Source organism: Bison bison, unplaced genomic scaffold (assembly GCF_000754665.1).
Source record: "Bison bison bison isolate TAMUID 2011002044 unplaced genomic scaffold, Bison_UMD1.0 scf7180017864362, whole genome shotgun sequence".
Lineage (NCBI taxonomy): Eukaryota > Metazoa > Chordata > Mammalia > Artiodactyla > Bovidae > Bison > Bison bison.
This window is the reverse complement of record NW_011494934.1, coordinates 1,433,549-1,447,271: the sequence shown is the minus strand read 5'-3', so window position 1 is coordinate 1,447,271 and position 13,723 is coordinate 1,433,549. Positions and strand designations below refer to the sequence as shown.

The following is a 13,723-nucleotide window of genomic DNA, read 5'->3' as shown; positions in this document are numbered from 1 at the left end:
GGAAGGTTTTGAGCGTCTAGACACCTTTGTGTCTTCGGCGGCGTGAGGGGCCGCGAGGACCTGCCAGAGTGTATCTCTGGCCCATCCTCCTCAGTTCAGTTCAGTCGTTCAGTCGTGTCCGACTCTTTGCGACCCCATGGACTGCGGCACGCCAGGCCTCCCTGTCCATCACCAACTCCCGGAGTTTACTCAAACTCGTATCCATCGAGTCGGTGATGCCATCCAACCATCTCATCCTCTGTCGTCCCCTTCTCCCCTCGCCTTCAATCTTTCCCAGCCCGTCCTTCTAGGGGAAAGTAATTATCAGCCGCAGTGACTTGCAAAACAAAATAATTAAAATTGAGTGGGGTTTTATTTGGTATCACTTGTTGCAGTAATTTGTTTTAACCTTGAAATGACGAACTGTTAAGCTTCAAACAGTAAGATGTAAATGCTTGCATAAGTAGTGTGCTAGATACTGAATCACTTTTTTGTTTTTATTCTGCACCCCTCCTCCCAGCCTGGGAAAGCTTTACATGAAGTGATTCTTTGGTATTTTTCGCAAAAAGTAATATGGGGCTGGGGCGGGATAGGGGGAATATTGTACCCATTTTCGTTTTATAAAGACTCAAAATTTTCTCCGAATTGTTTAGTTTTAGCTTAAAAAAGAAAATTAAGCCAGTATATTGTACATGCCACATATATGAAATACCTCTTCTTACCAGAGATGTTCCTGAAACAAATCCTTAAATAAATCTTGCCCTAAGCCCACTTTAAAAAAAAAAAAGAATGAGTCTTGTTTAATTCGTACAACACCCCTGTTAAGCAGGTTTTAGCATCCCCACTTTCCAGATTTAAGGAGGTTAAATAATGCTTTGAACACCCCGGGTTATATTTGAACTCCTGTATTCTGAAAACCGAAATCTAGATTTCTTTCAACTAGCCTAGGCTCCAGGTAATTAGAATGAAAGAGAATTAGAAAGCACAGACTTCATAGGCTATCTCAGATCCCTCCTATTACAGAGTAGCCTGAAGGCCAGAGCTGTGATTTGTGTTCCCGCAACACTGAGTTCTTAAAAGTGCTCTTGTTAGAAATGACACACCCTGAAAAAGCAAGTCTTTATTTTAAGAAGTTTTATTTGTACTTATAAACATAGATTGCATTTATAAACATAGATTTATTTTAAAAGTCATATTGAAAAGATGTCTCTAAATGATTTTACAATTTAGAAGGATCTGCTGCTAATTATAAATTATGTGAATAAAATGAATTTAATATATAGAAATATATTTTCTCCCCAAAACTGCTGCCAGTGCTGCAGACGTATTTGAATAATATAACTAATTCTTAAGTTTTTTGCTTAAAATGTATATGGAGCTCACATGGCTGCAACTTCAAATATGTAAAACAGGATCAATCACTACATCCAACTTAAAGTAATTACATTAAAGACTTAGTGTTCAAGACATGCAGAGGTCAGTAATCTCCAGATTATCTCTGCTGATGGAGGAAAGCAGTGGTAAATAATTTGTTCAGTAGAAAATGCAAATAAAATCATTTATATTACATTTCAGGGTGAATTTAATGAGTCTTCACAAAATCTTTATTCATTTTAAACTTTAAAATCTGTGTTTATAAACATCACTCCCCTGATTAAAAGGCCCCTCATATTCCAAACTCTTTCGCTTAATAGATGGAGCTTAACTCTGTCATTTCCTGTCATCTCCTGGCCTCATAGACTGACTTCCCTCTTTTTTCCTTTAAAAACCAGCCCAAGTTCACTTCTTGAGCACTTTTTTCCTACACTACTCCCTGTGTACCATACCCCATTCACCGCCCTTAATAAAATGTATCAATTTATAATTACTGCTCTCCTTGTCTCTCCTCCATATTCTAAACCTCTCCAGAGTGGAGATCATTTTGTCTCTTGCTTGCTTTGTATTGATGGGTTATGTTTCATACTCTTCACATAATGTCTACTTAGAAAATGGTTTTTAATAAACTATTCAGCTATCATATAGATCATATATAATTTTATGGTTATATATAGTTTCACCTGTGAAGGCATGACCTCATTTTGAGTGTTTTTATGGAAAAATGTTTTAAAGTTCCAAGCAATATTTACTCATTCAACCATAAAATACTTATTAAACATTCCTGATCACTGCATTTTAAATAATTTCCTGTTTTTCTGTTATCTTCCCTTTTGAAATTTATGAGAACTTTAAAAATTAAGATTATCAGTAACTGTCTCTCATATATTGCAAAAATTTTCCCAATTTAGTATTTGCCATGTAACCTTGTTTGCAGTATTAAACATTAAAAATTTTAAAGATTTATTTAAATTCTCTTACTAGTACAATTTTTCACGATATTTTTGAGTCTTCTAGTAAATCACTTAAACTCTTCGAAGTTTTATTTTCTTCATAAGAAAAGCTTCTCATGAGATTAAAGCTAAATGATAAGAGTTTTTTAAATCCCCAAATTTATAAGAACTAATATAATCTGTTTTTATTGTTTTCTTGTTCTGCTTCATATGTTGGTTAAAGTACTACTGTTTTTATTGTTTTTCATTTCAAATAAACATTTCTCCTGCAAAAAAAAAGTTTTCTGACTTTGGTGTAATGCTTATTGGGTCCTTCGCAAGCCTGAAGCTACATAACTATTAACTAATATTTCCTGGACTTTTTAGGGACCCTTTATAGTACGTTAAATATTTACTACATTTGGAATTTATTTTGGTATAAGGAAAAGGGTTTTGTTTTCTCCTAAATGGGTAAGTTACTGTACTTAAAGCCCTTAAAAATAAAAGTCCCCTTAAAAGTAAAAAGTACTGCTTTATTTGATCTTATGGTTGATTCAATAATAAGAAAACAAATAGCTCAATTAAAAAGCACAAAATACCTGAACATATACTTCACCAAAGAATATATACAAATGGCAAGGAAACACATGAAAAGATCCTCCACATTATTTGTGATTAAAGAAATGCAAATTAAACCACAATTTGATACCATTATGCATGTATTGGATTTACTAAAATCCAGTATCATTGATGATAGCATATGCTGGCAAAGATGTGGAACAACAGAAATTTTCATTCATTGCTGGTGAGACTGCAAAGAAAGTGGTATGGCCACTTTGAAAGACAGTCTTACAGCTTCTTACAAAGTTAGCCTTACTATAGGAACCATTAACCCACATGAGAATCAAAGACTTACGTTCACATATAAATTTGCACGAGAATATTTATAGCAGGTTTATTCATAACTCACTAAAACTTTAGAACTTGGAACAGCCAAGATGTTTTCAACAGCAGAATGGATAACTGTTACATCCATGCATTGGAAAATTACTCAGCAATAAAGAGGTGCTATTCACAGAACAACATGGGCAAATCTTAAATATTATAAGTGAAAAAAACAGATTCAAAAGGTTTACATTCTATGATCCATTCATGTGACATTCTGGAAAAGGGAAAACTATAGGGACATAAATCAGTGGACAGGTTGTTTGATGGCAAAGTGGTTAACTATAAAGGAGGTCCACAGAGGAACTTCTCAAGGGGAAAAAATTATTCTGTGTGGTACTGGAGTGGTGAATACATTTGTCAAAACCCATAAAACTAAATCACAAAAAGGGAAAGCTAATTATGCAAATTAAAAAAAAAACAGATCAATTCCAGGACAGAACCCAGACTGTGACAAATGAACCTAACTCTGTTACAAATGAATGACATAATTGCACTGAACGTGGGGACAGAAGGTGAGCAGAGTATCCTAAGTCAGTTTGGAAAATTATATTTTATTAGAAACTAATGATAAAGATGAAAGATATATAAACTCTGTACTCTAGTTAGTAAATGTTTTTTCCAAGGTTTACAGTTCTGAAACTGCTTTATATGTATAGTAGGCTTGAAAAACAGGTGGTTGGTGGCTGAGGGAAATGAGTTTTCTAACTACTGGAGAGGAAATTACAGATAAGAAAGGAAGGTTAGAATGAACTCTCTGGTTCTTAATTAGAGTTAGAAACATCAGTATGAACTCATGTTTAGCTTAGTATATATCAGATGGATAGATGCAGAAACAGTTGTGGATATATGTGTATATGTCACAAAGAGTTGGACAAGACTGAGCGACTGAACTGCAGTGATATGTACCATAGTAATAAAAAAATGATTACATCAGAAAAACCTGAAACTGAGGTATATGGAACTCTATACTATCTTGGCAACTTTTCTGTAGACTTTAAATTTTTCTAAAGTAGAAGTTATTAACAGTTTACAGAACAGCATGTAGAGTATAATTTCATTTATAAAAAATTCTATACATAAATCTACAAATTTTTATGTGCATGGATAGATGACTTAATTAAATGTTTACTGAAATATTAACATAAGGGGCTTGGAGACTATTCTTTCTCTAGTATTAGATATTCATTAATTAGTGTATATTATTTTTATAAAAACTATGTTAAGTGAAACAATAAAAGATACTTTCTTTTCTGCTACCTTTCCTAAAATTATTTCTCTAATAATTTTTCTGTCAGAAGTCTTATGTACATTTATCAAGTGAAGTGAGGAAAAACTGAAAAAAGACATCTAAGAAAATAGAAGATATGTTAACATGTCATAAAAGAATACTAACTGACACGTTTCATGTATCAAGTTTCATGTTTTCAACTTTAAGCAATGTATACAGCATTGGTTTAGTTTATATTTATCAATACTGTAATTTTCTACAATGAATAATTATTACCATGATAAATATTATCACAAAAATGAATTAATATTTTCATTGAAACTGACATCAGAGCTATAATTGGAACTTAAGTTCAGATTTTCAGGTTAAAGCTTTTTAGAATTTTCTAGGTCTATAAATGGCTTGAAATTAGTGTATATCTTAAAATTAATGTGCATCTAAATCCTTTACCAAATAACATAATTAAATGAGAATCATCATCTTTATTTAGCATATATTTTAAAGATACAAACATTTATAAAATATAGGTTCTGCCTGTCCCCAAGAGTGGGAGTAAGTCAAGAATTCATTTCACTAAATTTTAAAACCCTTTTGAAACATAAATAAGTTCAATTTTTTATCAGAATTATATACCCTGTACTTACCCAGAGAATCAAAAAGCATTAATGTTACTTTTCTAAGAATAGGCTGGCTTAGGTCCAGTATTTCAGGAAATGTTTATATCATAATGGTATTGCATCTCTGTTTGCTGAGTGCCTTCTGTGTCAAGCATTTTATTCACAACTTTTCATTAAATCCTCAGATCAGTTCAATGTGATCTCAGAGGGAGCAGCAGTCAGTGGCAGCTTGAAGCAAGATCTTAGTTTCCTGCCTGGGAATCAAACCTGTGCTGGCTGGGTGAAAATCAGGAATCCTGACCGCTAGACCACTAGGGGCTACTGACTAGAAGCAGAGACCTGGCCCTTGACCTCTTTGAAAAAAGAATGTTACTAAGAGACCAAGGTTGTAAAACAAGCAGAGATTGTTAGAAGCACCATACGTGTGAAAGAGCACAAAGAAAAGCAGTTTATTTAGGACAGAAGTAAAGAGAGCTACACACTCAGAGAAGAGTCAGGGCATCTTTGCTAAGGAGGCGCGCTAAAGGTGTGGTTTGAATTGCTTAAATAGGGGCCTTCTTCCAGGTCTTTGTTTTCCTCTAGCCAATTATCTTGCTTATTTCCCATATCTGATCTGACTCAGCCCTGTCCAATGTGGGCATGAATCTTTTGGCCAACATGGATTCCAGCACAAGGGTCTCTGAGGGGTTGGCAAAACACATGGGTTAGTACCCCCTGCTTTGTTGACCTCCTAGGAACTTTTCTGCACATGTACAGTCAGGGAGGTCTCCTTTTCCTGAAGATGAAAGACGTGGTCATCTTTTTCCTCCAGCAGGGCTTAGTTCCTCTCTGCTCTTGCCACTATCTTTTTCCCGGAAATGTTGGGGGAGGGAGAGACAAGCTCCAATTGCTCAGCCCGACAAACTCCAGTGGCTCAGCCTGTGGCCCCTCTACCTGCTACCTCACAGTGTAACACAATTTTTATAAGTGTGGAAACTGTGTCTCAAAAAGTTGAGTAACTTGCCCAAAGTTATATACTATATGTGTTCAGTAAATTAGTATTATTTGTAAGTTAAACATTTTATAAACTCTAACATCCCTACAACATTCAGAATGTTTTATGTACAAATAATGCTTCAGATATATATTACCCTAAGTTCATACTTTTTGAACTAGCTAATGTAAAAATTACAAGTGGAATGACAATTATGAAATATCAGCAAATATTTTTAGGTTTCTGAATTTGTTTTTTTTTAGGAAAGTTTTAAAGCATTAGGCAAGCCAGTTCTTTTCACATATTTTGTTATTCTGATTTTAATAAGTACAGGTTTATACTTTATGTTTTAGAGTAATTGCATTTAGTAGCCAAACATTTAGTAATCATATTCTTGTACTTTCTGTTTCAGTCAGAAAATGTAACTGTGACAAAGGATTTTAAAAGGCTAGAAAATGCTTATCACATGGAAGCAGAGGTATGTGTTATCTTCACAAATACTTGGAAACAGCATGACTTTGTGGGGACAATTTGCATTTAATTTTATTCTTGAAAGTCAAGTACAGGAGAAATACTTCTCATGGTGTTGATAAAAGATCATTTTTCTCAAAATCATTTTTGGTGTTAACATATCTGGGTGAGATTTAAGGGAAATTGTTTTGAAATGGAATAAAAATAGCAAGAGGGAAGTAGCATTTAATTGCCACCTGAACAAAATTTTCGTAATGTTATCATGTAGTCAACAGGAAGAAACACTACAGAGGAAAAATTTCTTCTCCTCAGATAAATAGCAAATTAATAGTCATAGCATAAAGGATTGAAAGACTTCAACATTCTTTTATTTCACAAGACTATTTTGTGTTAAGATTTATTTAAAAATAAAAACTACTCACAAATTGAAAAAATTGTGTATTTTTTTACACACAATTAATGAAAACATTGAGTTCCTACAACTGTTGAGCTTTTTACTTATCTTCAAAGATTTTATGATCAGGACTTTATGAAGTCAGAGTATGTTGTAAGTAGTTACAACCAGCTTAAAATACCGCTGTCTCTTTGATTCCAAACTTCTTGGAGTGTGTGCTTAGTCATACCGCCTCCTTGCCACAGGAAACAAACAAGAGTAGATTAAAATGGACTGTTGTTAGTCCAATCAGAGAACCTTTGCCTTTAGAGGTGGAAAATACCTCAAGAAATCACCTGGTCCTACCTTCAGGCAGATAATATATTATTTTTCCTAAATTTAAGGGTGTGGCTTTAGGCTAAGATACCTTAGGCTCAGACTTTTTAAAGATCATATTACAAGAATTAGAATGGAAATTAGAATCCTGGCTTCTTACCTCTTAAGTTACTAATTATCATAATACACTGTTGTCCCTATATTTACTTAAATAAATTTGTAATTTTTTCACTTAAATATTAACTATCTGAAGGAATTTTAAAAATACTTATAATGATTTTTGGGCTTCCCTGTTGGCTCAGCAATAAAGAATCCACCTGCAATGCAGGAGACGTCGTAGCCACCTCAGGTTCAATTCCTGGCTCTGGAAGATGCCCTGGAGAAGGAAATGGTGACCCACTCCAGCATTCTTGCCTGGGAAACCCAATGGCTACAGTCCACGGGGTCACAGAGAGTCCGCACATGACTTAGTGACTAAACAACAACAATGATGATGATTTTAGGGATCCACCTGGGAAATGTTGAAGTAAAACCTTGGCTTTGCAATTCCTTTATCTGTCTTTCCACTTCTTATGTTGTTTTCTTGTTACAGTTTCAGTGTTGGAGAGATTTTAAAAACCTGGGACACGATAAGCATTCAATAAAAGTCTATTAAAAAGTCTATAGGAAAAGTAGTATAAACAGTTTTCCTCTCCTTTTCCTTGCACGTTTCCATGTTTCAGGTATTTTCCATAATATTTCTCATCTAATCTTTTCTCAACTCTTCATTTTTGTTGTGAAATACTTTATACGTGGTTTGTGGTTTTAGTGGTTTTAGTTGCTAAGTCGTGTCCAACTCTTGTGACCCCATGGACTGTGGCCTGCTAGGCTCCTGTCCATGGGATTTTCCAGGCAAGAATACTGGAGTGGGTTGCCATTTCCTTGTCCAATGTATAAATCATACTTATATTTGATTTGTGCATTTAAATCATATTTTTCCTATCTTATATTTCCCCTATATTCAGCAAAAATATTGTTCAAAATCAAAGGCCAATTATAGACTTTTTCAGAAAGCTGAAAAAATTCATTACCATAGACCTTCAATCCAAGGAATGTTAAACAGATTTGGGTAGGTGGAAGAAAATGGTACCAGAAAGGAATAGGAATCTACAGAGAGAAATGAAGAACACTGAAAATGGTAACTACATAGGTAGATTTGATATTTTTCTTATATCTCTATAACTCTACACCTATATAAAAATAATTGTTTAAATAAAAATGATAATGGTGAACTTTAGGGATTATAACATATGTAAAACATACAACAGCAATAGCATGAAGGGAGAAAGAGAAGTATAATATTTAAAGTTTCTTATGTGTGAAATGGTGTATCTCCTGAAGGTAGATTGAGATAAATTAAACATGTATATACTGTAAACTCTAAGGCAGACACTAAAGTAACTACAGGTTACAGTAAAGAAACTAATGAAGGATATCAAATAGAATAAAAAATATACTCTATCTCTTCCCAGAAAGGCAGAAAATGGGGAGAGGGGAACAAAGAAAATATGAGACAAATAGAAAATCAATAGCAAGATCAGAAGTTTAAATATAACCATATCAATAATCACATTAAATAATTTAAGGGGCTTTCCCCATGGCTCAGTAAAGAACCTGCCTGCCAATGCAGGAGACATAAGAGACACAGGTTCAAGCCCTGGGTCAAGAAGATCCCCTGGAGGAGAGCATGCAGGCCACTGCAGTATTCTTGCCTGGAGTATGGACAGAGGAGTCTGGCAGGCTACAGTCCATAGCGTCGCAAAGAGTCGGACACAACTGAAGCAACTTAGCACGCACGCATGCTGATGTATAAGTGAGATGAATGACAGTAATGATATAAGAGATGGGGTGGAATACTTAGGATTATTTTGTTGTTATAGTTATACAACCCATAAAGTGGTATTCTGCTGCTGCTGCTGCTGCTAAGTCACTTCAGTTGTGTCCAAGTGTTATTTAAAGTAGACTTGGATTTGTTGTAAATATGTATTATGTACTTTAGAGAAATCACTAATAAAAGCTTAAAAAATATAGCTGATATGCTAAGAAAGGAGAAAAAAAAAGAAACCATGAAATGCTCAATTAAAATCACAAAAGGCAGAAGACAGAACTTAGAAAAAAGAACAAAGGAAACAAATAGAAAACAGTAAAGAATATGGTAGATATTAATCCAGCTGTATCAGTAATGCTTTGAACATCAGTGGTCTAAATGCAGCAATTAAAAGACAGATTGTCACAGTGGATCAAAAAACACCACCAAACTATATGTTATCTATGAGAAATCTGTTTTAAATATAAAGACATATATAGATAGCCATGGAAAAAAATTAATCATGCTAACACTAAGCAAAAGAAAGCAAGAGTCACTATTGTAATTTTAGACAGAGCAGACTTCATAATAGGGAGTTATCAAGGATACAGAAGGGTATTATGTAATGATACAGGGCAGTTTTCCAAGAAACATAATAATCCATGGGGACTTCCCTGGTGGTCCAGTGGTTAAGACTCTGTGCTTCCAGTGCAGGGTTCAATCCCTGGTCAGGGAACTAAGATCCCACATGCCACACAGTGGCACAGCCAAAAAATAATAACAGTCTTTAATATGCATTCTCCTGAGTGTCAGACTACATCAGGCAAAAACTAATAGAACCTCTAGGAGAAATAGATGAGCCCACCATCATAGTTGGAGTCTCCAACTTCCTTTATCAAAAAGGGACAGATTCAGGGACTTCCCTGGTGGTCCAGTGGTTAAGAGTCTACCTGGCAGTGCAGGGGACATGGGTTCAGTCCCTGGTCAGGGAACTAAGATCCCATATGCCATGGAGCAACTAAGCCTGTGGGCCTCAACTAGACAGACTATACACCACACAAAAAATTCCACATGATGCAGTGAAGACCTGTGTACAGCAACTAAGACCTGATGCAGCCAAATAAATAATTTTTAAAAAAAGGAAAGTCACTTTAAAAAGAAGGGGCAGATTCCGCAGGCATAAAATCAGTAAGGACCTAGTTAAATTTAACAATACCATCAATTGACTGGATATAATGGACATCTACGGGGCTTCTCAGGTGGTTCAGTGGTAAAGATCCACCTGCCAAGCAGGAAACATGGGTTCCATCGGCCCCCGGGATCAAGAAGATCTCCTGGAGAAGAAAATGGCAACCCACTCCAGTGTTCTTGTCTAGAAAATCCCATGGACAGAGGAGCCATGGGTTCATAAAGAGTCAGACACAACTTAATGACTAAAAAACAACAACAAAATGGAAATCTATAAATTACTTCCCCCAAAACAGAATTCTTCTCAAGCTCTCATGGAACATTCACCAAGATAGCACACATTTGGAATTTGGGTCTTTCAAGAATAAGCCACCCGTTCTCAATACTTGGCTCTGCAGTAAACCTTTCTCTGCTCCCCTCACCCCTAAAATACATTCTAGGCCAAAACTTATACCTTAACAAATTTAAAAGGATAGATAACATAATGTCTGCTCTCTGATCACAATGGAATTAAACTAGAAATCAGTAACATAATTGGAAAATCCCCAAGTATGTGGAGATTAAACAACATACTTCTAAATGACATGTGGATCAATGAAGAAATCCCAAGAGAAATTTTTAAATGTTTAGAACTAAATTAAAATGAAAATAAAATCTATCAAAAACTATGAGATGCAGCGAAAGCAGGGCTTAGAAATTTTAGCATTGAATGCATATAGTAAAAAGAAGAAAAATCTGAAATAAATAATCTAAGCTTCTGCCTTAAGAAACTAGAAAAAAGAGCAAATTAATCCAAAGTAAGTATTGAAACCAGTCAGAACATCAGTCTTCCATGGTTAACATTTATGATGAAAGGCAACTGTTCTGTATTGTATAAGATGACTCTTTGCTACTCCAGCCTGTACTTAAGTATCTGTACATTATTGTTTTACATATTTTACATAAAGTATTATATATTTTACATAAAGTACTTCAGTACCTGTACTTTATTGTTTTACATACTGAGCTTGTATAAAGTTTCCTTAGGAAAAAGGTTTAGTTTTCTTCCATAGAATGTTTAAAGACTACAGTTTTCAAGTATTGCTGAATATATAAGAACTGCTTCCACATAGTTAAAGACAGATGGCATAATGAAATAGATGAGCTTCTGCATATAGATCTGAAAATAACTATTGGATGAAGAAGCATACCTCACTGACAGCAGTGGAGCATGAAGTAATTACCGCTAATCAGGAAGCTAGCTAATGTCTAAAGAGTCATGAAACATTTATCAGGCTAAGAGAATTTAGCCAAATAATAAAATTGAAGGGGAAGCCCCCCAACTCTGTTTCATAAAAAAGTCCCTGACTGATTTAAAATGAATTTTAAAATGTTCAAGTCAACATTAAACAAATTAAAAAATTCATAAGCAAAAATAAATTCAATAACAAAATTTGGTTATAAGTACCAAGTAGGCCTTTCTTATCTGTTACATACTATAAAATGACCTCACTGTAATGTCTTTATTTTTTTTTAACTCACATGTAGAAAAAAAAATTGAAATCAGAAATGAAAATAATTTCAACTGTTATTTCATTTACAGGTCTGCATTACATTTACTGAATTTGGAAAAATGCAAAATATCTGTAACTTTCTTGTTGAAAAGCTAGATAGCTCTGTTGTCATCAGCCAACCCCAGTTCTATCATATGCCAGGTTCTATTGATAACCTTCGGTAAGTTAAGCACATCTTTCAATGACTTATCAACTAATTAAACAAAACTGTTCCATCCTACAGTTTTTGAATGTCTTACTAATCATCTCTGCATTTAATTCCTAAGACGACAAGCCTGTCTTGCTGCTGTAGAAAACGCACGGCGCAAAGCTCAAGAAGTCTGTAACCTTGTTGGCCAAACTCTAGGAAAACCTTTAATAATCAAAGAAGAAGAAACAAAAGAATGGGAAGGCCAAATAGATGATCCCCAATCATCTAGACTTTCAAGTTCATTAACCGTACAACAAAAAATCAAAAGTGCAACAATACACGCTGCTGCCAAAGTATTTATAACTTTTGAAGTAAAGGGGAGAGAGAAGAAAAAAAAACACATCTGAAATTCTGACCAAAATATATTGTGTTTGTATCTTTTTTTGTCTATTTTTATACTTTTTATAATGTTTGCTTTTGTCCTAAATATATATATTGTATAGTATATAATAAAGTGTTTCACCCCCAAGCCTGTCAATCCTTGAATATAGTTCCACAGAATACTTAACATTTACTTTCTGTTTTCAAAAACTTATTACGGGAAATACTCTGGAAACAAATGTGTTAGATACACTTGTATACGGACAGTTCATATAAGTGCATGTGTAAATAATTTTATATTTCTACTCTGGAAAGAAATGTTGACACAGTTATTAACATGATTCTTAACATTCATTCTTAGAACAATGGGCTTCTCTGGTAGCTCCTACAATGCAGGAGACCTGGGTTCGATTTCTGGGTTGGGAAGTTCCCCTGGAGAAGGGTATGGCAACCTGCTCCAGTATGCTTGCCTGGAGAATCCCATGGACAGAGGAGCCTGCTGGGCTACAGTCCACGGGGTTGCAGAGTCAGACACAACTGAGTGACTAACACTTTCACTTTCACACTTGCACAACATTCATTCTTAGAACAATGAGCAATATATAACTTTTGATAAGAAAATATTCTGATGCCAGAAATAAAAGGTAATATATGGACCAGACTGTCTTCACCAGGACTCCTTTGATTATACCAGCTTTCTGCAGTACAAATATAATGCAATCCATGTATGTAATTTAAAATTTCTTAGTAGGCATATTTTTTAAAAAGTAAAAAACAGTTGAAACTAATTTTAATACTTTAAATAACCTAGCATATCCAAAATATCATTTTAGCATGTAACTATTTTCTAAATAATGGGTATTTTATATTCTTTTTTATCGTGTTTTCAAAATCCAGTGTGTATTTTATATTACAGCACATCTCAATTCATATGCTAAATTTTCATCACAAATACTTGATCTGTATATAATTTTCTTAAAATATAGGCAGAAAAAAATAGGTTCACATACCTGTGTTGTTCCAGACACACTTAAAGATCTAGTAACTGAATCAAGTGTCAGTTTTTAAAATTAAAAAAAAAAAAACTTTTTTTAACCTTCAGTTCCTTAGTTTCACTAGCCACATTTCAGGGACTTGAAAGCCATAAGTAGGTAGTGGCTACCATGTTGGACAGCGCAGAGCCATACACTGAGATGATCCTTAAGGCCATCAGCAAGTACGTCACTGCTATTGCAATATACACTGTCTAAAGTGTATCTACAGAAAACAAGTCTGTCGTGTTGCACAGGCTTACCATTCCCCACCACACAGCTAGGCCCTTGGGGGTTTTTTTTCCTGATAATTCTTGACACTCATATGCCAATATTTCTCTCCTGTAACATAATCCAGTATGC

General features: G+C 34.5%; 1 protein-coding gene across 1 annotated transcript in view; it reads left to right on the top strand.

Annotated features, from left to right (window-relative positions):
• IRAK1BP1 (interleukin-1 receptor-associated kinase 1 binding protein 1) overlaps window positions 1-12,477 on the top strand; it is a 13,072-nt gene extending 595 nt beyond the window's left edge. Inside the window, exons 2-4 of the mRNA XM_010855245.1 lie at window positions 6,464-6,529; window positions 11,848-11,978; window positions 12,085-12,477. Coding sequence (XP_010853547.1) covers window positions 6,464-6,529; window positions 11,848-11,978; window positions 12,085-12,355 — 468 coding nt within the window. The 3' untranslated portion in view covers window positions 12,356-12,477. The remainder of the gene's footprint in view (window positions 1-6,463; window positions 6,530-11,847; window positions 11,979-12,084) is intronic.
• Window positions 12,478-13,723: the final 1,246 nt, after the last annotated feature.